The sequence below is a fragment of the Lepisosteus platostomus genome, chromosome 3, assembly GCF_059453375.1.
Source record: "Lepisosteus platostomus isolate fLepPlt1 chromosome 3, fLepPlt1.hap1, whole genome shotgun sequence".
In the NCBI taxonomy this organism is placed as follows: domain Eukaryota; kingdom Metazoa; phylum Chordata; class Actinopteri; order Semionotiformes; family Lepisosteidae; genus Lepisosteus; species Lepisosteus platostomus.
In genome coordinates, this window is record NC_142613.1 from 51,877,594 (window position 1) to 51,903,406 (window position 25,813).

Genomic DNA, 25,813 nt, shown 5'->3' on the forward strand with positions numbered 1-25,813 from the left:
CCTAAGTTTTTCCTAAAAATCACAATCTGATTATTTGCTTAATTGGATCAATTTAGCTGCTTGATCTGTGTGATCTGTCCAATATTGTGCAATCCAACGATGAACAGATATAGAGGCCTATAAAATGCATGGAACCAGTGTAGAGGAAACAACCTAATAGGACAGGAAGACACACCAGCTATAAGACAATCAAGACCTTGGGGGTGAAGTTAAAAAAAAACACAAGCATTGTGGTTTTTAGGAATTCTTGATATTTATCCTTCTTTGTAGCAAAAAAAAAAGTTTGGACCACAGAAACATTTTCTACAACTCTGGGTGAGGAACATGACTAGGCAAGATCAAGTATACACTCGTTTTAGGAACACTTTCAGTTTCAGCACCTCCTCGCTTTTTTCCAAAAAGAAAAATAAAAATACTGCTATACAGTCTCTCACCTCACGTACTCACTTAATTATTGTACAAAATGTGCAATATACAGAACAGTATGCAAGGTAAACCAAAACAAATTAACAAACCAATGGAAAAAAATATATTGTATATAAGTCCACTGAAAAGAACTCAGCATACTGAGTGAGATACTGAAGATGTTGTGAATGTTGCCAGTTGAAGAAATTCTCCCTTTGTCTCTTGGCAAAGTAATCCAGATTATAAAAAATAGAGCAGTAGTGTTGAGGAACCCTGTGCTTTTCTCATTTCAATCTATGAAGCGATATGTTCATAGACAAAACCTGCTCTATCTCAGAGTTTTCATGTCATTGTAAGCCCAGTTGTGCTGCAGCCTCATGGTTTCTAGTGTCAGGTTCATGTATTTCAAAGGTCACTGGTTCAGCTATCTGTTCTCTGTCCAGTTTGAAAGAGTTAAATAAAAATAAACATCCAGATAAACAAATCTATTTAAAATATATATATATATTTCTGAGCCTTGTTGTTGTCGATTTATGTGAGAACCTCTTTTCCTCATTGGAGAAACTGCGAGGTTTACACCCTTGTTGGGATTCATGGCGGTTTGTTTTCTGGAGAACGGATTTCTCATTCCACCCGGGACGTCCCGCCTGACCACGAAAGAGCAGCTGGTTTCTAAATCGAATGTCGGAGAGGCCGCGTAAGGGCTCAAGGAGATGAGCAGGCGCATGCTAATCCTCTCTCTCTCGTATCTCTACGAATGAAAACTCCCACAGTCTCCTGGGAAGAAGCAGGAATCTGAATCCACTGTACATGTTTTCCTCTTTCCCTGACAAGGCGCATTTCACGCCAGACTTCGTCCCTTTCCATTAGTAGCCGATATCCAATTTCATTCAATATATGATATTCCTTTGAACATCCGTCTTTCAAAACCTACCAATTTGTATCCACTTTGAAGCAGTTCTTCTCTGCAGTACGTCTCCTTGGATTGGTAGGGACATAAGGGGCAGCTTTCAGACGCAAGTTTTTCAATCCAACGGTAATTCCAATCCCGGGAAACACTCCGCCGGGCACTGATATCCTTTTGGAAAACTCCAAGTCATCAGATGAACGATTTTATTCCAGGTTGCTGGATGGGAATCTAATTTCTGCCAGTGCTTCCCAGGCCAATCCATTCTTATGGCTCGGGCAGCGACATCCTGGAACTGTGCAGAGAGACGGAGGATGGAGACAGACAGGGGTTGATGAGCTGTGGAAATCCCACTGAGGGTTTGCGCGTGACAGAAGGCCGACAGGTATCACACGAATGGTCTTCATGCGGTGTGGGTATACAGAGCTGGGGAGCCCCTCCTGCCAGGGTTTCAGTAACTCCTGGTTCCAGATAACTACACCGATCTGCTTAAACCGTGCTCTCCATCACCCACTCCGAGCTGTCGTAGTTGGCCTTGCTCTCCTCCAGGTCCCCGTCGTCGTACTGCAGAAGCATCCCGTTGACCGAGAGGCTCCTCTTAGTCCAGATGTTGCTTATCTTTTTGGGGTAAGTGCAGCACTGCGTGGTGGTGAAGTCGCCCATGTCGAAGGAGTGGCTGCGCTTGGGCTTGCTCTCCAGAGGTAACGTGAGAAGGCTTTTGAGCTTGGAGTCCCCTCGGCCCAGCAGGGGCTCCTTATCCGAATGGGGGGCCAGAGTAGGGGTGGCCGACTCGGATGGCCCGGCCTCTCTTTTCTGGGCCCTGAGCTCCAGAGAGGCGAAGGCCCCCAGGAGGTGATCCAGGTTGGGCCGGGACCTGGAGGAGACCGGCCTCCACTTGTTGGACAGCGTGCTCTTGTTGCTGTGCAGGCTGTAGTCATCGCAGTCCCTGCTGGCCAGCGAGCTGGACGAGGATGACAAGCTGCTCTGCAGGGAGCCGCAGTTGAACTCCATCAGCTCGTCTCGTACCACCACCTTGGGGTTCACTTGGGGGAGCACCCCGTTGTGGACGTTGTGTCCCCCGTTAGTCTGGGAGTAGGTGTTGCTCACGTCGGGGAGTTTCCCAGAATTGGCGCTGCTGCAGACTTTGTATCGGACCATCAGGATGACAATAAAGACCAGCAGCGTGGCCACGATGATCCCACCGATGACCAGAATCATAGTCCCCCCCAGGAACTGGCTGTGCAGTGACCGGCACTGAGGATAGTCCTCTCTGGTGACGAACTGGACACAGCCCACCACATTGGTGGCGGTCAGGGTGGTTGCTGTGTCATCCCAAATGGCCAAGACGCAGAGATCATACTGGACTCCCGACACCAGGTTGGTCACCAGGAAAGCTTTGCTGGATGCTGGGATCATCCTGAAAGGACACAGTGAGAGAGAGAATCACTGACCAAGTCCAAACCGCCAATTCACAGACCAATAAATGAGAAACATCCACTTGCCTAACCCATTTACAACATTTCGTTCTAAAAACCTGTATATTCAATTGCAAACATAACTCAGCAATATGCCTCTGTGTGGGACAAATAATTAAGCCTTTCCTTCCGACAAAAATATGTGTCTTATTCATAACAAGGTAGCCCTGCTGTGAGTGTAGGTGTTTGTGTCTGTGTGTGCCCTAAGATGGACTGGCGTCCTGTCCAGGGTGTATTCTGTCAACTGCTTGCTAGGATAGGCTCTAGTGACCCTGAGACCCTGAATTGGATGAAGCAGATAGAAAATGGATGGAAGTTTAACATATATATAATATAACATATTTATTAGTATACTAAGTACATAATTGATCTTGATAATATTCAAGGATTACATCCACAATACCCATGGTTACTGTAAAAGGCATTCTACAAAGCTGAGAAAACAGTAGTACTGTACAAACCCTTTTTTATTTATATTTTCATGTAGCACATACTGTATAATTGTCAGGCCTTTTTATTATCATGTAGTAATTACAGATTATTAGTCCAATCTATTTTCTAGTAATATACTACAAATGAACAATATCTAATCTATTCACTAGTAATCTATTACAATGATCAATCTAATCTGTTTATTATCGTTACTATCTATTTACTATAACCTATTATAGATTATTAATCTTAATTGAAGCCCCTTAACAAAGTGATAGGGTGACAACACAGTTTTCATGACGTGTGACTGCGACCCCTGGATTTACAGCCAGGCTGTGTTGTCACACTATCACTTTGTTAAGGGTCTTCAATTAAGATTAATAATCTTAATCTGGCAGTAAATCCAGGGGTCACAGTCACACAAATCATGAAAATACAGACAGGGCACATAAATCCAGTGTAAAAAGTCACTGTGTGCATATTTCCCAGATACATAACAAAGATGTAACTAAGAGAACCAGCTGAAACTTCATCAGACCTCATGTGATGAGTGTGGCCAACACCACTTTAGTCTCAGGTAGGGTTTAAACACTGAGTTGGAATGAAACATCATACAGTAGGTGATCAAATTGCTTGTGTAATCTGTAACATAATATCACATAGGGTTTTGGATTTTTAAAGTTTATGCAAAGACCTACTGTAACTCACATTAAAGGTTAAACAAAGAGAGCACAACCTGACTGGAAACCATACACAGCTGACAAAATCTCTGTATCTCATCAAACACCTCCTGACTAAGACAGCACCACAAGAACATGTGCACCATGTGACTCATTTAGGTAATTAACTGGGTGTTAATGTTATGTGCTGGCAGTTTGGCAGAATATGAAGACATTGTAATTGCCGTCAGCTTGCTTTCTGTCAGTATTGTCATTCTCGCGCCGTTATTGGCATGTCAAATGTGGTCCCTTAACTTCAAGTCATCCTACTCCTCAATCCATCACTTTGATGAAGGGAACTCATAAATAATTTGGACAAAATCACGAGCTGTCTCAGCTCCCCTTGCTTCTGTAGAGCCTCCGTTTGAATTTCTCATGCAAATGAACAGTCTTTAACATTTACAGGAGACTTATCTACTCATCACTGCGCAGCTATAGTCTGATGCGCCGTGTGATTGACACAGAAATGTGCTCTTCTGGTCAGAGAGTATACAAAGCCATGGTAAGAATATGAGAAAGTTATAAACCCTCATCTGGCTCAGCAGGGAAAAACTAAAGTGGCTTCTGAAAGAGGTGTTAGTGGGGCCAGCAGGGGGCGCTCACCCTGCCGTCTCTGTGGGTCCTAATGCCCCAGGATAGTGATGGGGACACCATACTGTAAAAAGGCGCTATCCTTTGGATGAGACGTAAAGCCGAGGTCCTGACTCTCTTTGGTCATTAAAAATCTCAGGGCATTTCTCGAAAAGAGTAGGGGTGTTACCCTGGCATCCTGGCCAAATTTACCATTGGTCTTTACCAATCATGGCCTCCTAATAATCCCCATCTCTGAACTGGCTTCATCACTCTGCTATCCTCCCCACTGAGAGCTGGTGTGTGGTGAGCATTCTGGCGCACTATGGCTGCTGTCGCCTCATCCAGGAGGGGCTGCACACTGCTGGTGGTGGAGGGGAATCCCCATTACCTGTAAAGCACTTTGAGAAGAGTGTCCAGAAAAGCGCTATAGAAGTGTAAGAAATTATTAGTGTACTGATATGGAAAAGATACCCAGCCATGTATTTGAAGCTGATACCCTTCAAAACAAAAGATACCCTTTAGGAAAAAGCTGTATAAGATTCACTTACTGTAAGAAATAACCTCCAAACAGGCAAGATAAGACGAATGTCCTCCTCTCTTTTGTAACCTTTCTTATTATCCTATGCACATCGTAGGAAGATGAGGAATGAAAAAGAGCATAGGACACCTCACTGCTCTACTCTCGCAGTAGTGTGGAACAGTAGTTGGGGTGGACCTTGAAATTGAAAGGTTGCTGTTTCAAATCCCAAGTGAACCACTGGTGTTCCACCCTTAGGTGAGGTACTGTACTTTCCTGTATTGCTGCAGCTCAGCTGTATGCAGTAAATGTACTGCATGTTGCTACGGATAAATGCTATCCTGTTGTAGCTGACCACAAATTAATTTCTGCTCAGGGTCAGGAAGAAACCTTTTTAAGGTAATGGGTACAACAGACTCGTGGTGCTTTGCATGATGTGTCAATATTTCAATTTTCAAAAATGCCATTTTGCACTTCTAGCGATTTAATAAATGACCTGCTGGTCATTTTGCACAAAGAATTGTAGTCTCCTACTTAGTAATACTCTTGTAGTCGCCTTAGTTGTCTGTGCTGGGTTGATGGATTTTGGGGTTGTGTTGAAAATGTTAATTAATTTAAGTAATTCAATATTTAATAACAAAGTAGAACTGCTAATGATTAGATAACACACATCCAGAACTGAGAACCTTTCTCAGTTAACATTAATTTCCTTTATATTGCAGAATGACTTCGCAAATCTGACATTTGGAAATCTTAATTATTTTATAAACTTTACTTGGCCACATGAGATCACTAGATATGAAAGTAATGATTTTCACAATATATAGATACTTTCTTTCTGAAATCTTTTTTAAGAGACTGTTATTCACACAATGGCTGAATTAAATATAGATTTCAATTCATGGAAAATCCCATGTTAATTTCTGTATTATTTAATTTCTAATATTAATGTTTTTTTATAACTGCTTTTAGTCATGGCTCTGATTCATTTTCATCTAAATATAAAAATACAATGTGACTCCTAGTGCTTTTGGGCTGTTTGAATCCATGCCAGTGTATTAGATCTTCAGTAAGAAAAATCTTGCTAACTAATGGACACTTTAAAGCATGAAAAGAATACCACCAGCTCCTTTTACACAGGGGAGTGTTAAATGGTCTGCCAGGATTTCCTACTCAAAAGCCCTTAATGTATTATCTCCAGCATCCCTGCAGAAACACATTGTGAAGCCTTTTAACAAAAAAGGCACAAAAAAGATAATTTCAGAGGATAAGAACATATGAAAGTGACTTTTTTTTCAATACTTTAATTTGTCCATGTGTAGAAAGACAATCTAGATGAACCAGGAGGCATAAGTGGAAACTGATAACAGGACGCACTTTACACAAAGGGTTGTGGGTGTGTGGAACAAGCTATCCAGCCATGTTGTTGTAGACAAGACCCTGGTTTCATTCAAGAAACACCTGGATGATATATGTGGTTTAATAACTATTACCTACTAAAGGGATCGGATGGACTGAATGGCTCCTCTCATTTGTAACCTTTCTCATGTCTGTACTATGGCTTTGAATACTCTCTGACCAGTAGAATACATTACTGCACATTGATGAGTAGCTGAGGCTCCTGTAAGGGTTAAGAGTGTACGTTTGTATGAAAAATTCACACCAAGGCTCTATGGAAGGAGAGGAGCTGACATAGCGTGTTTTTTTTCTGAATTATTTATGAGTTCTGTTCATCGAGGTGATGGATTAAGAAGTGGCATGATTTTAAGTTTAGGGACCACATCTGCCAATAACGGTACAAGAAACCAGATGAGTTGACATATGAAATCCCATACCCTGGCTTCTGTACACATAGGGTAGTGGGAGTGTAGAACAAGCTCCCCTTTCAGGTTGGTGAAGTGGATACCCTAGTTTCTTTCAAGAAATGGTTGGATGAGATCCTGGAATCAATTAACTACTAACTAAAAATCAGGTCAGATAGGCTGAATGGCTCCTCTCGTTTCTAACAGTTCTTATGTTCTTATGCTTCCTCTTTCACATTGACATTTTACAGAGGTTGAACTACATTTTCTCATCTCTCAGTCTTATGCCGTCTTGAAGACCAGAAGGATTCAGTGTTAAAGAACTCCTGGATAACACTATGGTGAGGAGGGCTTTGCTTTCCTGCTCCCACCAGGTTAGCAAATGCAGGGGTAGGTAACAATCTCAAAGGCTTGGAAATGAGGTTGTTGTCATCCCCCAGTTTTCCCAAAACGTCTTGTCCACAAAGCAGATAGGCCTTTTGGATCAAAGCAGTGCTGGGACTCTGAACCAAACAACTTTCTGAAAGTCTCAGTGTCCCCAGAGAAAGGAAGTCACCTTTGTGTCTGTGTCCATAACTAATATAGAACTTTGTAAACTGCATTTAGACTGCAATCCATCAGGCCAGCCTTTTCAATTAGCAGCACTGTATTATGTTATGCCCTTAATCCCCGCTTTCAAGTTGAGATCTGTTTTCATTTGCTTTGGAAACTGGAATTTCTGAAAGCTTCAGATCAGTCCTGGAGTCCACAGCAATGTCTGGTAGGATACGAAAGCCCCTGCTTGAGAACTGCCAATTAGGTGATTGTTTCATCCAGCTTGTCAGCTGTGCCAGAAGATAGTGCCTGCGGCTTTACCAAGGGGACGTCTTATCACGTCTTAAAACATGACAGGTCTGCAACAGTTCAGAAATTAACGTCTGTGGCCTGCAATGCAATATTTGACTATAACTAGTTAAAGTAATTACAGATCTGTTTTTAACAGGTAATATGCCTTTAATGTATTAGTATGAATGACAGGCAGCTTTTAATGGACTAAATTGTGTTTCTGATAATTGAAATTCATTCATAGTCTGAGGGCTTTTAATTAGCCGGGTCTTCCTACAATTTAATCAGTTTTCAGAACAGGACAGATGTAGGTGACATAGTAAGTTGTACAAATACATTTACTCAGCAGGAATCTGATCGTGGAAGGCTACAAGAGGTTATTCAAATATCTGTTGATGCTGCTTGAATATAAATGAATGCGGTGAGCTCTAAGTAACGCTTATGTCAAGGTGCACATGCGCAGTGTTTTTAAAGTGAGCTGCATTTGTGAAGAGATAGTTGAATTAAAACTAATCAAATAAAATACACCGGTACTGTTCCATGATTTACACCATATCTAGGTGCCCCAGCATGTGAGCAGGTAGTGAAGGAAAAGGAAATTCTGCATATTAGTAAAATGAAGTTTTAATCCAGGTATTCTGTCTATTGCATTCCACCAATAACCAGCAGAAAATATTGTAGTGTTCTGCTCAATGACCTCTGCTTTCCTCTTTAAAGCTCACCCTTTCCTCTTCCTCCTCCTGTAAAAACAGAGGGAAGGTTTTACTCTTGTATTCCTGTGAGCGCAGCAGATGTCTGTAGCTCTCTCAGTCCCCCCAGCGACCTGTGTCCGGGGACTCGCAAGCCCCTCTGTGAATAACGGGGTGACGAACCTGTGTGGAATCCTTCCACACCCCTGCACTGACTCACCGGGAGTCACAGCACGTGAGTTTTACCTGTAAGTACTGTATGACTATCCGAGTGGGGTCACAATCTGAGAGAACCTCCACACAAAGATACCATGACAAACAGTAAATGTGTGGGTGTCCTGCTACAGGAAAATGACTTCCGTTGGCTTCCTCTCTCTAAAAAAAAATCTCCACTTTTCAACCTGTGTGGAGTGCCGCTGGAATGGAACAGCAAGAAGAAAGAATGGAGTTTTTGTGCAGGTGTGAGTGTGTACGCATGTGTGTGAAAAACAGAATTCATCTATGAGAGTTAAAAATTCTGATCCAAGTAATACATTCAAGCTTCGGGCTAATCACCAGTAAAAGGCCTCAGGGGACCTTGCTATTTTTTCTCAAGTAAACAGCCAACCAGGCAAGTTTTAGAATAAGGTGGATATGAAATCATCATAAGGTGTCTCATGTGACACCTTAGCTGTTACATAGTAAAATATATTCAACAGGTCTCATTCCTATTAGAGCTCAGTGACACAGTAGGGGTGACTTACAGTAGCAGTAAAATATGGCACCTACTGTACTGTACCACTTTAAATACTATTTGAATGCTTCTGGCATTTTAATTTGCATATCCTGAAGCACGAACCTATTTTACAACAGGGCTCTTTGGTTTACAGAAGCGTTGGTTTGTAAGATCAAGTACTAGAATGTCAGAATTTAAATCAATTGATGTTATAATAAAATTGCACCATGCACTAGTGAGGCATTAAGTCGAATATTGTATACAATTTCAGTCACCACGATACAGAAAGGATAATGCTGTTCCCAAAGTAGAAACTAGGTACATTACTGTTTTTAAACTAATGTCCTACACTGACAGACTGAAGGAACAGAGTCTCTTTAGTCTTGAACAGACGAGACTGTGAGGAGACTGATGCAAGTATTAAGGGACTGTCCTACACTGACAGACTGAAGGAAATTAGTCTCTTTAGTCTTGAACAGAGAAGAGAACTGATACAAGTATTACGGGACTGTCCAGCACTGACAGGCTGAAGGAACTGAATATTTTTATTCTTGAACAGAGAAGACTGCAAGGAGACATGATTCAAGTATTCAAAATCCGTAAATCAGAAATTTGAAATACAGAATCGGAAACACTGAGCTAGAAGAGACTACACACTGTATGACTTACAGTAGGTGTCTATGTTCATATGTTATTTACAGTACGTGCTTTTACAGTATTTTATCCAGGCGTGACTCATGCAAGGTTCTGTTTGCTGGGTTACCAAAAACACCTCAGTTAATACCCCAAAATCACAGTATTTCCGACTTATAACCTGATTATCTTACCATCATAGCTGGTAAAACCATTGCCTGAAGGAAAACGAGATTCCTGCTGTAAGTGGTTTCAGTGGGCCAGTACTTGGCATGTACAGTGGCTACATCAAAATTCTAACAAAACCTGTTTCCTTAAATGGTGGTGGCACAGTGGTATTCTCTTCCATCAAATATATGGTGGATTTAATTTATTTTTGTTATGTTGTCTTTGTATCCGTAACAACACCACGTCTTGGAGGTAATAAATTTAGATTACTACTAGAAAAACAGGGGTAACTAATACTTAACGTGACACCGGTAACCAGGTGACAGACAGTAAGTAGCTTTAAAAATTATATTTGGAACAAAGTGATTTATATTTTTCTTTCTGCCAGCTGTTGACATATTTATTAACATATCTTCTTTACCGAACAAAGGACTTTTTACTGAACACTTTGCATGATCCATTATTGATTGAGCATTAGACCTGGCGGTGATGTTGCACATGTCTTCTGTGACACGAGCTGGGGGATCTGTTAGTGATATGTTTGCGCTTCAATGCAATTAACCACAGACATCTCAGGCAATGCTATTGCAGAACCATTCCCTTCCCATGTATTTTTTTTAAGTTCACATTTCATGTGCTATTCACTTAAAGAGCCCAGAGACATTTGTGATGATGTGATGATGATGATGATCACCACAGAGAGTGCCAAACAGAAAACAACACCCTGAAGAGCACCTTTCTCCCCTTTTGACAATTATTCTGTTCAGGAAACTGAGATGCAAGGCTATGATTTTGCATTTCGCTGTTTTAAATCCACACAACACATTGTGCCCCCCCGTTCCCTTGTTACCTGTAGATCAGCACTTCGTCGTCAGAGCAGTTGTACTGCAGCTGGTACATCTTCACCCTGGGGGCGGCCTTGCTGACCGACCACTTGATGAGGGCAGAGGCCGCCGTCACCTCCGACACCGACACCACCCTCTCCGGCGGACTCCTGGTTTCGCCCTTGCTGGTCTTGGCCGAGCTGGTGATGTCAGAGAGCCGGGACTTTGGCTGGGAGGGGCGGCCCGTGCCGTTGCTGAGGTGGGGCAGCTGGATGATGGACAGCTCGATGGAGGCGGTGGACTCCCCGGCCGCGTTGGCAGCGATGCAGGTGAAGGTCCCGTAGTCCTTGGAGGTGGTGATCGTGATGTCCAGAGTGCCGTTTTCGTAGACGACCGCCCTGGAGGAGTTGCCCACCAGCCGGTCGTCGGGTGCCACCCAGTGAATGACGGGCGTGGGGTCGCCGATGGCCTTGCACTTCAAGCTGGCCGTCTGGCCCTCCAGGACCAGAAGCTTGTGGGTGTGCTGGGTGATGAGAGGCGGCTCGCAGATGAATTCATCCTCCTTGATGTACCAGAAGTAGCGCCCCTTCAGGCTGGGAGGGGAAGCGCAGGTCTCCATGTCGTCCTCCCTGTCCAGCCGGCGGAGCCACAGCACCTCGCAGTTGCAGTGCAAGGGGTTGCCCCCGAAGCTGAGGGCCAGAGGGGGGGCGTAGGGGGTGGTGAGCACCACGTTGTTCTGAGACCGGGCGAAGATGGGGTCCGGGGGCAGCTTCTGCAGCCGGTTGGAGGTGAGGTCCAGCCGGGCCAGCTTCTGCAGGTCAGTGAAGGTGCCCTCGGAGATGTGGTCGATGAGGTTGTGGTCCAGGCTTAGCTGGTGCAGGTTGACCATCTTGCGGATGGAGTCCCAAGGCACTCCGCGGAGGTTGTTGTAGGAGAGGTCCACATCCTCCAGCGTCAGCAGGGAGTCCTCGAAGGCCTCGTTGGAGATCCAGCTCAGCTGGTTGTTGTTGAGGATGAGGTGCTGCAGGTTGACCAACCCCCGCAGGTCGTCTGAGCGGATCTCCGTCAGCCGGTTGCTGTCCAGGTGGAGGGAGCGCAGGGTCTCCAGGTCGCCGAAGGAGAAGGGCTGGATGGAGCTGATGGTGTTGCGGGAGAGTGTGAGGTCCACCAGGCCCGTCATGTTGGCAAAGTCCTGCTGGGTGATCCGGATGATGTAGTTCCCACCCAGCCGTAGCTCCACAGTCCTGCGGTCGATGTCTAGAGGCACGAACAGGAGGCCTTTGGATGGACAGAGGGTGCCCAGAGACTCGGAGAGGTTCTGGCAGACACAGTATTTGGGACATGCGCGGGCCATCATCACTGCGGATCCCAGAATCAGGAGGCTGCAGAGCACTTTGTCCATGGTAGATCACACACAGGGACCTGCCGCAAACCAAGACAAGGAAAGTCACTCAGGAGCTGTGATTGTCATCAACAATTGTATAAAGAGAATGTGCTAACATTCACATAAAGTGAATGTTAGCACATTATATTCCTTTATATTCCCAAAAAAGCACTTTCTAAATGGGCCAAATTCGAAATGCAGTGGTTATCTCATACTTCATAATCTGCTTGATTGTTTCAGTTAATTAAAGACCCCAGGCCTGTCTATAATGCAGGAAGGTTAACGCCAGTGTCCTGGCTAAATTCGACCCTGGGCTCCCTAAAGGATTAGAGAATCCTAGTGTTAGTCAGCCAATGACATGGGTACGAAACTGCAGTGTCTGGGCATACTGTGTTCGCTTGGGACCCCAAATACCTGGTTTCATTTCCAAGAAAACTTATTGCCCTCATCTGACACTCCCATTAAATCATTGTCTCAGATTTGGTCACAATAAGGAACAGAAAAAAAGGTGTCCATTTTCAATGAGTTATTAGAATGCTGAAAGCAAAGGTTTCAAATTAAATGGGTTGAAATCTGCAATTAGTTTCACATTAAGTGTAGTTTTTATATCTGATATCATGAACATGGCAATCTCAGTGGCCTATGTAATATGATAGTGACATGAAATGTGTCTTAATAATGGTCTAAGTACAAGGACAATTTTTTTCAAACTACTAACCAGAGTAAATAGGAAATGCGTCACAAACTTCAAATAATTGTTTATTATTTGGGTCCCATGTCCTATTGTGAAATCGCTTTTCTCTGTATTCTCTGTATAAATCACTATATTTCATGCAGACCCTATGTAAAGATGTGCAGCAGTTTCTCTCTCCTTGCCCTGATCTGCTCTGCAGTGGAGCTGCTGGTGCAGAATGGTGCTGTGTGTCTCCAGGTGGGGCTGCTGGTGCAGAATGGTGCTGTGTGTCTCCAGTGGGGCTGCTGGTGCAGAATGGTGCTGTGTGTCTCCAGGTGAGGCTGCTGGTGCAGAATGGTGCTGTGTGTTCCCAGGTGAATGGAGAACTTCTGGGCACTTCTGTAATGCACTTCTGGGAGTGTGGAACAACATACCCAGCCATGTTGTTGAAGCAAATACCCTGGTTTCTTTCAAGATGTTGTTCAGCAATATCCATAAATCAATAACCTACTAATTACCAAGTGGACTAGATTGGCTGAATGACCCTTTCTTATATTTTTATAATTGACCAGATCTCACAGATTTGATGTATGGGATTCAACACTGCAGATCTATTTTTTCCACAACAAGGCAAGTTGAGTGGACAGTTCTTGGCGGCAGTCACATTAAAACATCCCCTGACTTTACAATAACTCCAGGTGCCAAGTCAAAGGAGAGAGAGAGAGAGAATGAGTGCTGATCGCATAAAAGGCTTTCGCTCAGCCAGATGAAGGCTAAAGAGCAGCAGCCCTGATGAATGAGCGTGTGTAAAAGCAGATCTCAGAGCAAATGGCTTTCATCTGAAAGGAGAGAAGTGTAAGTAAGCCAGTTGATTAGCAAGCGACCTCTGCTGCATAAAAGGACAGGACCACATTTAGGAGCATTGATTTGCTGGGCAGGATAGCCAAGCATCACATTACATTCCCCATTACATCCTAAACAGACACCTGAGGAAGACCTCACCCCAGACAGAGGCAGGCATAGTGAGTTCTGGCCTGGATACAATGTAATTATACAAGAGAGCCACTAGCATGCTGTGGCCATGCCTTTAACCCACCGACGTCAGTCCCACCGTCACAAATCGACATGTCGTATTACAGACAGACGTGAGGCAGTATTAAAAGTGACACATTCATAATGACAGTAACACCTACTCCTATTAAGACTGACAGAAAAATAAAACTAAAAGTTTCCCATTGGCAGGTGCCCAGTATAGGCACAGCTACACTGACCGACTGAAGTACTCTGTGACCTGCATGGCACACCTTTATGGGTCTTAAGTATCTCACAACACAAATATTAAAATTTGACTGATGTGTAAATTAAGAATATGTGTAACCTTTTTCAGGAGCTCAAGGAAATGTCCTACACTGCCAGACTAAAGGAACTGAACCTTTTTTGTTGCAAACAGAGACCAGACACAAGTATTTATAATCCTCAACGGCATTGGCAGACAAAATCAGCCCAGAGAGATCCTTCAGTACGAATAGTGAAACACCAACCTGAAGACACATGTAGAAATGAACATGGACGTGCATTTAAAACCGAGAAGAATTGGGCATGTCTTTACACGAAGGCTGGTGGTAGTGTGGAACAAGCCCACTCAGCCACATTGTTGAAGCCCATACCCTGGTTTCATTCAGCAAACAGCTGCATTTGTTTCTGGGATCAATTATCTCCTATCAGACCAGATGGGTCTTATGACCTCCTCTCCCTTGTAACCTTTCTCCTGTTGTTATGTGTCAGCTTCTGTTCCAATCAGACAGGCATATCGGTGTCATTGTTGTATGTAAGCATTCTGTCTCTCCATACTCAGGCAGGTTATGGAAGAGCACTGTAGAGTGCGGACCAGGAAGCTGGAAGAAGTATAGATCCGGTTGCAGGGACAGGGAGAGAGAGAATGCACTTTCTCTGAAAGCAGATGACCTTCAGGGCTGTAAGAGCACAGAAGAGTGTTTGTGCTCCACAGTCGCCCTGCAGCTGAGACAGGGGAGAGAGCCACTGAGCGGACAGCTGTCAGACACTGCCAGTCCTTGATGTGAGAAGCAGCTGTTTTTAAATCCATTGACAGACAGCAGTAGACACCCAGGCAGTCAGGCAGCTCATTGCTATGCAGCAGGGCTCAGATGACTACCAATCATTCTCACTAGACAAGTGTGGCAGTGTTTCTTCAGCGGCCTCCTGTGTGCCGGTATTATTTTAAGATAATGGATCGGCAAAAGAGGCACGAGCGGAGAAGCTTTTGCATTATTAACATAAAAATGTAAATCAGTTATGATTCTGCTTCTGAAGAAGGAAAAAAAACGATTATTTTTAGGTTTTGTTTTTCTAGCATGTAAATGCAAACCAATAATCAGTGTGTGGGGCCCTCTGAGTGACTTACTGTAGTAAAGGAGCTGGTGTGAGTGCAGGTGGAGCTCTATGGTCACAGGTTCGAGACTGGGTCATGACACTAGCTGTGGCCAGGACTCTCCGAGGATTGCCTGGCAGGGTGGGATTAGTCAGTCAGCTGTCTGAGTCCTGTGTGTCTGCCTGGGCACTAACAGGCATGTGGTGTCAGTGAGGGACACACCACTCCTGCAGCCAGGTCATCAGGAAAAGGGTTTAAACAAATACTTATTAACCATGACAGTGTATCTATGCTTAACATAAACATACAGCACACAAGTAGTGCTACAGTATTTAGACGTTTATACACTACACATTCGAGAGGCCTAACATCCTAATCACCCAGAAAACCCCAGACTGTTACTAGGTATTTAACTCTTAAACAGTGCCTACAAAGGTCAAAAGAAAAGATTTGCTGCCTTCTAAACTAAACAGAATACGACCTGCGGTTAAATCTCTCAAGTTTTAGACCTGGATGCCACAAAATGAATGGGAACCTATCTCCCTATTCTAAAATTCCACCCACTAACCAGGAGAGGCTGTTTTTAACCAAGCAATTCATAAATTGCTTGGTTAAAAACCAAGCAATTCATAGGCAATCAGAGTTCTCAAAAAAACATAGAATAGCAAGCTCTCTTAACAAGGTTCAAATCCTTAGCTCCAATCCGACCTTCCCTCTTCCTCTGTCTCCTTTTCTCTCTTCTTTTCAGTTTAATCTCTCCTTCTCTTCTCCTACCTGTCTGTTTTATGCTTTCTACATGGACTAATGATTGACACTTAATCTCTTACCCAGAACTGAATTAACCAAGGTGAACCAAGGCCAACTTTACGATTGCTTTGATATCTGAATCTGGGACACTTCATGACCCCAGGCTCTACTGCACCCAGCACTGGACAACATCTTCAACAGGAGGAACAGGACAGCTCTACTGCACCCAGCACTGGACACACATCTTTAACAGGAGGAACAGGACAGCTCTACTGCACCCAGCACTGGACACACATCTTTAACAGGAGGAACAGGACAGCTCTACTGCACCCAGCACTGGACAACATCTTTAACAGGAGGAACAGGACAGCTCTACTGCACCCAGAACTGGACAACATCTTTAACAGGAGGAACAGGACAGGATGAATTAGCTTGGGATCACCACCCTCTTTGCTGAAATTGCAAGCTGAATTATTTAAGTTTCTGAGCATTTTTAATTTAAAGGGCCGGACTCAATAGCTCCCATCATGACAATCACAAGAGAGCAGCACAATGGGGGAATTGGTCAATGCCAAAGAGCAGGTGAAGAGTTGAAAGGCTGTTGTGACAGATCACTGCTACAGTGAGAGCTCAATTTGTGGCACAGACGGACACCTGGCAGAGTAAAAAAGGTCTCATATAACTTGTGCTAGTATCTTTTTTTATCTTAATGTCTTTGCTGAGCATATAATTGTTTTGTACTTACTGTATACCTTGTGGTTTATTATAAGAATTGTGTTGGGTAAACTTGTGTCTAAAAGGTCGCCATAGCCAGTTGTCACATCTGTGAAATGTTACTTCAGTGCTGCAGTTTAGTGTCAGATCAGCAAGTTGTCTCAGGTTAAATGTCATGCTTACCCATTAAAATGTGTGACCACTCATTATTTCTCAACTTTTCTTTCGTCACACTGTGACACCACCAATTCAACATCCCACCAGTTCACCAGTTCAACACCTCAGCACCAGCAGGGGGAGCAGCAGGACTGTGCGTGCTCTGCTCTGTCCATCAACAGGCAACTCTCTGCTTGACGTGACTCCCACAATGCATCTCTCTTTGAGAACACCCCAGGTGTGTGTAGCCAGTTGTGCAGTTCCACTTGGTGAGTCCTGGCTCAGGCCCCCCCCAGTCATGACACAGACACACAACAGTCACTTCAGGCCTCACAAGCCCAGCCAGGAATTAACACAAACGATCAATGGCCAAGAAAAATCAAAGGAAATTTACCACCAATACATTTAGTAAGTCATATTATGACTATGAATTGATTACGACTATGTCTTAATACATCTGCATATACAGTATATAAATCATGGGAACTCTTGGCAGACAGGTATGTGAGGTATGTGTGCAATTAGCATAGGTTTTTAATTTTTTTTTGTAGTTTTTGATGACATTTAACTTCTTTCCCTCATAAACATGGTAAGTTTCAGCATTCAAGTTTTAACTGAAAATATGCAATTTGAAAAATGTGTAGATATTATTTGTAACAACTAAATGGGATATTGTTGGAAGGGGATGAATACTTTTGCAAGGCATTGTGTACTGTACATCATACGTTCACACATATTTGATACATAAATTAGATTTATCTATCAAAACAACATACCAAAAAGATATTTCTTCACCTTATAGTCCTCTCCATATGGAATACTCCATATGGAATCTATTATCTCCTTAATTAAACTAGTGCAACAGTTTCTCACTCTTCTCTTGATCTGTGTGCAGTGGGGCGGCTGGGGCAGAATGACCACTTTGTCTCTCCCAGGTGGGGCAGCTGGGGTAGAATGACCACTGTGTGTTTCCAAGGTGGGGCAGCTGGGGCAGAATGACCACTGTGTGTCTCCCAGGTGGGGCAGCTGGGGTAGAATGACCACTGTGTGTTTCCCAGGTGGGGCGGCTGGGGCAGAATGACCACTGTGTGTCTCCCAGGTGGGGCAGCTGGGGCAGAATGACCACTGTGTGTCTCCCAGGTGGGGCGGTTGGAGGAGCAGAATGACCACTGAGTGTCACCCAGGTGGGGCAGTATGTGTCACGGACGTCCAAAGGGACTAACCGTGGGGAGCAGGAGAGCGGAAAAAGACCCATATGCGTAGCGGCGAGACGGGGAGTTAGCCCGGGCTCATTAGTGCAAAGAGTTCAGGAGTGCCGTATAGAAACCTATGCCCTCAGGGAGCGAACGTGGGGCGCCCTGGTGCTAGGCGGGTCTCAGGACATCTGAACGTCAATGCTGAGCGAGGACAGAGTGCAAGACCTGGAAATATATAGCCCAAAGGAAAGAGAGGGACAGGAAGGACAGCAGACCGAAAACTAGGGACAGGACAGAGAAGGAGCGCCCTCTGGCTGCAGAGGGCGTGACAGTATGGCTGCTGTGTGCCACCTATTGCACTTCAGTAAAGCAGATCTGTGAAGTATTTTGTGATCCTTAGAAATTAAAAGTGCAATACAAAAGTAAGAAACAAAATAGAATAGAGGAAAAGGGTGAGCCAAAATTATAACTTTTTGTTCTTATTTAACTAATTAAATGATTTTGCAATTTCTGCAACTTTTTTATCAAATAGATTTACATTGTGTAGTGGAAGATATCAGCAAGTGCCAAAACTAAGACTAGACTTTGAAAGGAAGAGAAAAGAAATAAATCTTTCTACTTGGATTCATTCCCAATGGTGCATGCACAGCATTTCACAGGACTTACAATTTAGAGTGGAAATTGGTTTGATGGTAATAGAAATAGCAATCAGTTTATGCTGATTTATGCTGAGCCTATGTTGACACGCTAAAAGAGCTACACCTTTTTAGCCTTGAACCATGTCTCACAGTGGCAGGAAAAAATATTAATCTTTTTTAGTCTTGAACAGAGAAAAATACGAGGGAAACTGATCCAAGCTTTCACAAACCTCAAAGACACTGACAAAGTCAACCCTATGAATCCTTCCTCGGATTCAACAATGAAACACAAACCAGAGGACACTAGAGGAGACTCTGTGAAGTACATATAAAACTGAGATCTAGAGGCACTTCTTTACACAAAGGGTAGTTGGAGTGTGTGACATGCTACCCAATCATGTCGTTGAAGCTGATACCCTGGTGTCTTTAAATGCTGGATGAACTCTTGGGATCAATCAGCTACCACCTATTAAATATGGATGGGCTGTATGGCTCCTTTCATTTAGAATTTCTAAGACAAAAGTAGGATACTTTTTTGCATTTAAAAAAAAGTGGACTCCTGAACTTTACAGAATGCAGGTGCAAAAATAGGAAAGAAAAATAATAAGTGCATCTTTCAGCAATATTAAAATGCGAAATTTCTCAAGGCAAATTAAATTTTAACTGATCTGTTACAGCGAACAAGCCTAGGCATAATAGAATTCATCTGTTGTAGAATCTGCATCCCTCTTTTTATTTAATTTTCCATTTTTCACTTCGCAGCCGTACGCAGCATTTATAGTTCTTGCAGTACGCTGAGTTTTAAAATGAGTTTTGCCAAAGTTTTCCAGCGTAGTCAATAGGGAATAGCAGTGCCTGGAAGACAGAGATATGGGATTTCAAGCAAGAGAGATCAGGGCATGCTGCCGTCAAGTGAATTACAAACAGCCGCTGAAATATAGCGTTTCCAGCATTTTGTATAGGTATTGTCAAAGAAAGCATGGAGAAGATCTCTCCAGAACAATCTACATGCCTGAAGTGAAATTTCAAACTTGGAACTGATTTCAAAGAACAAGTACAGAGGTGGAGACAGGTGTAGGGGAGCTCGAAAAAGACTGTTATGGTCGAAAAATGAGGTGTTTCTAGTCAATGTGGGGAGGCAAACAAAAGGGCAAACAAGAGGTTAGGAAACGCAGCAAAAACTGAGAATTTAAATCAAGGGATGTTAAGTTGAAAGATTTTAACACGCTACAGTAGCAAGATCTCATCCAGATAAACCATGTGGATGTTCAATTTAAGACGAGCACCTACAGTACTTACACAAAGGGAGGTGGGAATGTGGAAGAAGCTCCCCAGCCATGTTGTTGAAGCTGATATCCTGGTTTCTTTCACGTAACAGCTGGATGAGAGCCCAGGATCAATTAGCCACTCACTACCAAACAGGCTAGTGTCCTATTCAAGTGCTACAGTATCAGTGCTTTAAAGCAACGCGCAGTTAATCAAAGCTTTTCAAACCGCAGCTTAAAAGGAGACCTCAAGGGGATAAATTATTACGGATATTCTCATTTAACCACAAATACTTGTTCATATTTGTGCAAATGTTTTGATTGAATGGCAATTTAATTTTGCGTAGTGTTCCAGGAACAGTAATGCGATTTAACAGCTTTGACAGAGTTTTTGTCCACGTAAAGGTCAGCTTATTAAAATCATTACTCCTGGAGTCGCGGGGCTCTTTCTGTTCTGTGAATCATGCTGTCCTCTCTCACAACCAGCAGGACTTTTAAATGACTTTGATTAATGCGTCTTTTCAATGTCTTTTCATTACCCGTGTTTGAAGAGCTTTTAGCTATAATTAAAAAAATGTCATTGTGAGCTCAAAATAATTTTTGCGACTTGGCTTAGAGGTTTTGGCTTTACATTATCTTACTTATTAACTCCAACGAGCTTGTAGTTACAAATGTGATGTAATTTGTAAGCTTTGACTAGATCCTTTGACTATTTGCTGTTTGAAATCTCTGACTCTTTTCCTTCTCCACAATTAGCTACTAAACCCCAGCCCACAGCCCCAGGGTTGTGAACAATTGCACAGCAGAGCATGAAACCATCAGACCAGCCTGTGCAGACAGTAAGAGGTAATCAGTCCTGTACCTTTGCCTGACAGTCCCCAGAGAGCTGAAAAGAACTGGAGAGAAGCTCAAGTAAGCCCAAAAGGCATCTGCGAGTTCTGTGTCTATCCTTATTCTGGTAATGATGATGGCTCATCCTACTCTATGTCATATTGACCTTTGAACCTCTGAGTGTGTGTCTATCAGGTGCAACCTCACAGTTGTTGATGATGGGATGAGATGCTGAGCTACCATTTGTTCTCCATGTGGTCTGGGCACTACTCAGTACATTACAGGGAAGAGGAGACAGGAGTTTTCTGCTTTGATATTTCTATAATATTGTAGCACTTTCAGGTTCACGTGGGTATGTACCCTCACCGCTCCAACATCAGGTCGGCCCTTCACCACTGGGACTCAAACCCGGGCCTCCGGCATCACTCAACAGGGAACCAGCCAGCTGAGCTAAAGGGAGATCTCCCCTCAGCCTGGGCGCCAAGGTCCCTGCTATTCACAGGGAAGGGCGGTGACGTCACCGCGCTGGCAAGCCGGTCGCACAACCTGTAATGTCGTCCGTATGCGTTACAATATTAAACAGCCGTCTGCAGAAATGCACAACAGCTGTAAGTGGGCACTGTGTTCTGGCTCTTGATTTCCTCTTTCGACAAAGGAAATGTTCAGCTTTTAAAGTGTTTTATTTTTTTCTTTGATCTGGATGTTTTTTGCATTATTAGTCAAATGGTACCCAATAAGTCACTGATGGAAAAATGAGTTTGCTCAAGTGCAAAGCATCACACAACCTGTTCTGTGAACCAGCAACCCCACAGGGGAAATCCCAGCCCCTCACCAATAGTCCACGCTGTCTACAAAGTATATGACTTAAATTCACATTTGGCCAAAATGCAAAAACAAAACACTTTCAAACCTTGAAAATCCATTTTTTAAAACGTCTCTGAGTGGGACATGTGACAGAGGCTGCTATTCACAGAAGGAGAGACACAGGGGTGACCCCAATGAAGTCTGCCCCAGAGGCTTAAGCTGCTGGCTGGTATTGAGATGATCTTAATTGGGGCTGTGTGCAATTTATATTTGAGTATTAGAAAAGTGGATCTTTTACTCAAGTACTTACCTAGAGTTACCATCTGGTCCTTAATACTCCATCCATGAAGAATTTACAAAATGTCTTAAAACATCCAGGGATTTTTCTCTTAAATACTGTAGATACCTTAACAGACACTGGTACAGTACCTCGACCATTCGTTTGCATTATGTCCTCTTTTTTGATTGTTCAAATACTGTATAACACTAACCTACTGTAACTTACCCCTCAGAAAGATAGGGGAAGGGGAAATTTACTGTATTTGTGAAAGTAACAGAAGGGAAAGTTCTTGAAATGCTCCTAACTCAACTCACTGTATACCAGTCACGTAAGAGAAAAAAAAAATATTATTTTCATACAAATAACGATCGTAGCGACCTTTATTTCTTTAATGAGCTATTCGATTTTAACGGGTCCGCAGAACTGCTCTTCTTTGATCTGCTGTGGCAGAGCTGTCACTCGGTGGAGGAAGAAGCTGTTAGGGTGGGTGTCCTCCCCTCACATATTCCCGAACATAATTCCCCTCGTATTTCACAGCACAATAACCGCCCGGCCACCATTGTTGTCTGCCTGCCTGCGAGCCGCCTAGTCACTTAACGCCACATTTAGACGCAGCTTATCTCACGGAAGACCTGTCTGCCGGTGAGCCCCCGACGCAAGAGACAGCGCAGGACCGGCTCTTATCAGCAACAGGCAGGCAGCTTACCAGCGGCTCTCGGCGGGCCTCCAGGCTCCCCCTGGCTCAGAGAAGTGTCGGAGCCGGAGCGGTGGGCTTGAGGCGGCGGAACTGCGGGCTGCGAGCACGGAGGAGGCGCCTGGCAGGCAGGGAGACTCGTGGGGAAGGCACGAGGACTCAGCCGCTAGTAACGCTTCTTTCACCTGGGACGCGTATAGTGTATCTCTGGCGTGTTTCCTAACTTTCTGAACACTGACAGTGCACACGTCCTTGTCTACTGTATATCGTTATGGTAAAATGACCAAATACAAGGAATTAAAAAAAAACTAAATAAGGAAATGGTTTTAGAGATAACAGAATTTTATTCTGTAACTGACCTCACGAAGACGTCTGCGTGACATTATATCCAGCCCCAGGCACTGAATGTTTTTTTTTTCTATTTGTTTTTCTATATTAGAATTCCGAGAAGGCAGTACACAGTGCTGGGAGACTGTGTAAGATGCATTGCCTGACCAAACAATTCAATATTTCGTTTTGACAAGCTGCTGAACCCAAGAAAAGTGACACCTTCGCAGTCCGATTTAACCTTTCTCAAATCCTCTAAGCCTCTGTGATTCGACCCTGCCACCTCTTCCGCTAGAACTCCCTTTGTAGAAGGGACTGAAAAGCTGATTGTTGATGCTGCTGTCTTACTGACCTGCTGCTCATCAACTCGAAGACTGAGCAGATAAATTAGACGCAGAACAACATCTGTTCCATGTGCATTTCAGTGAGAAAAAAAAAGCAGGACAAAAATCCAATATTTCTCTTTGTTAAGATGCCAAAACAAATGTAATATTTCCTTTCAAACTGTGGTTTCCAGTGGTGTGGTGTAACTATTAAAACATTTTTTCTGAAGGAAGTTACGGTTACAATAATTTGGTAATTTTGCTTCCCTCCCAAAAGATCCTTTTACATACAGTACCAGCCCTACCTGGAGACACACAGCACCATTCTGCACCAGCAGCCCCACCTGGAGACACACAGCACCGTTCTATACCAGCAGCCCCACCTAGAGACACATAGCTGCCCCACTGCACACAGGATGAAGAAACCAGCTGAATTCAGAGAGTTAACACACCTACTTTCACAAGAAGTGACATGAGGTCTTTAATTGGTAGTCAGGACCTTTCTTTAACATTGCATCCACAGGGCAGCACAGTTTCCCCAGTTACTATACTGTATATTAGTTTCAGAACTGCTGCTCCAAGTGGAAGAGTGCCACCTGCTGGTCTACAAGTACCACAGCAACAGCCCGGTTTTCCATAGAGCTCTCCCATCCCAGGACTGACCAGACCCAGCCTTACTTACTTTCGGTGATCTGAGCAGATCAAGCTATAGGGAAGTAGCGCTGCTAAATTGTAAAGCCTTTCCAGCTCTGTGAAGCTGCCCCCCTACAAACAGCACAATGAAACACTTGTTTGTGCTCCATTTAACAAACATATTACTGGTAACCAAAAAAAAAAACTGTAGAGAATTATCTTCCGTTTCTTTTTTTGAATTAGAATGTTTTTACAAGTATACATCCATCCTACATTTTAGAAGCACACAGCCAGAGCAACAGGTGCAAGGCAGGGTATCCATCGTAGGGCACACACAGACACAAACACACACACCAGTGAACATGGGGAGGACATACAGACTTCATGCAGACAACACCCCAGGAATCGATCCCAGGGCCCAAAGCTGCTAACCGTGGTGAGACAATTGTGTGTCAAAAACGAACCCAGGGGACATTTCAAGATGAGGAAAGACCTAGTATTAATGTCTCCCTGCAATCATAAGCAGTTTAAAAAAGCTGAAGTGCTAATTTTCTTTAGCTGTGAAGAGATGTTTTTATTGGCCTCATGATTGTGAGCTCCATGTGAATTGATCCAGCAGATGTTGACTGTTGATGTTTTACTGGGTGTTTTTTGGGTGCAGAGTCCCACTGCTGAAGCCGCAGAGAGGGATCTCTCACCAGGAGCACGGAAACAGCAACAGCTCTCTGTTCTATAATTCCACTTCTTGAGGTCTCAATCCGTGCACTTATGGTACTTTTCTCCAGGCGGGATCACCTGTCTTTAACCCATAACTTCACTGTATTTACTGTATTTTAACCCTTTAGAGTTTAGTTCATTGCCTTTGAAAGTATGAAGAAAACCAGACTTTAAAGGCAGGTATTACAAAGCTTCTATTTCCTGCTTCATTATCAATCAGGTAGGTTCATGTCTTGAAAGACATGTTTTTTTCACTGGAGGAAAACAATTCTGACCTTTCTGCTCTGGCAGAGTCTCCTTTATCTGCTGTGTTCAACTTTAATTGCTTAATAAACCACAAGGAAGCCTCTCTGATCATAAAGCCATTGTACTTTATGTACTCGAGTCAGGTCAGAACCCATTGCTGTCATAACTCTTCCTATGGGAACATATTAGGGGTGTGAAACCATAATCTGATTTTTAGGTTTCAAAAAACTAGGATCAGTGCCCTTCAGAACAAGGCTCATTTAGTTTTGAAATATTGCAGGAAATAATATTTTGCTTGATGTGAACTGGGATCTGTGTCTGGTGAAAAGATAAGCTGTTTGTACATACAGTGTAGTACCTGTAAGAGGGCTGCAGGTTCTAACAAGATGGCTGCCCTTGTCTGGACCACATTCCCCAGGACCGGTGCCCTCAATTACTGGCAGACAATTGATCAGGTAATATTTTTTAAAAATCAGGAAGCTTTCTGGGTTGGATGTTTCTGCTATCTTGAGAACAGGAGGCAGATCCTTTGGGTGCAAATTCACTAGAGGGAGAAGGCATGAATGTATCTTGACAGATGTTCAAGGACCGGGGAACTCAGAGAAATCTGTGAGTTGAGTTTTGAGATTTTTGAAGAGTGCTTGTGAAGAGTTTTGTAGAGAGACTGTGTTTAAGAAGTCTCAGGGGGAGACTGAAGCTAGAAATGCTTTTCTGTCGTATCGGAACTGAACTGGCATCTCATTCTAAACATCAAAGTCTTTTTGAGAAGTCTCTTCTATCTCTGTGTTTCATATCTTATAGTTTATGGTTTTACTACCTGAGTGCAAGTTCCTACACTTTGTGACATTAAACTTCACCTGCCAGGTCTTGTTTTCTAAATCATTTTAGATAAACACTCACCATATCCCTGACAGGTGTTCTGTGTACCTATGGACTGCCCAGTCTAAGCTGTGCCACGCTGATGTGTCCCAATGAGGGTGAAGCAGCTGGCCACGGCTGCTAACTGTTATGCACACGTCTTTTTAGGAATGTATAAAGGATGTATTAGGAATGTATAAAAGTGAAGTGATCAAATCGAGTGACTGATACAGTTCTTGTGATCTCCTAATAAT

The 25,813-nt window shown here is 43.5% G+C and overlaps 1 protein-coding gene across 1 annotated transcript in view; it reads right to left on the minus strand.

Moving 5' to 3' along the window:
• Positions 1-234: 234 nt before the first annotated feature.
• LOC148675067 (leucine-rich repeat and fibronectin type-III domain-containing protein 2-like) overlaps positions 235-25,813 on the minus strand; it is a 167,692-nt gene continuing 142,113 nt past the window's right edge. Inside the window, exons 5-6 of the mRNA XM_088626044.1 lie at positions 10,711-12,106; positions 235-2,729 (exon numbers count right to left, since the gene is read on the minus strand). Coding sequence (XP_088482170.1) covers positions 1,802-2,729; positions 10,711-12,086 — 2,304 coding nt within the window. The 5' untranslated portion in view covers positions 12,087-12,106 and the 3' untranslated portion in view covers positions 235-1,801. The remainder of the gene's footprint in view (positions 2,730-10,710; positions 12,107-25,813) is intronic.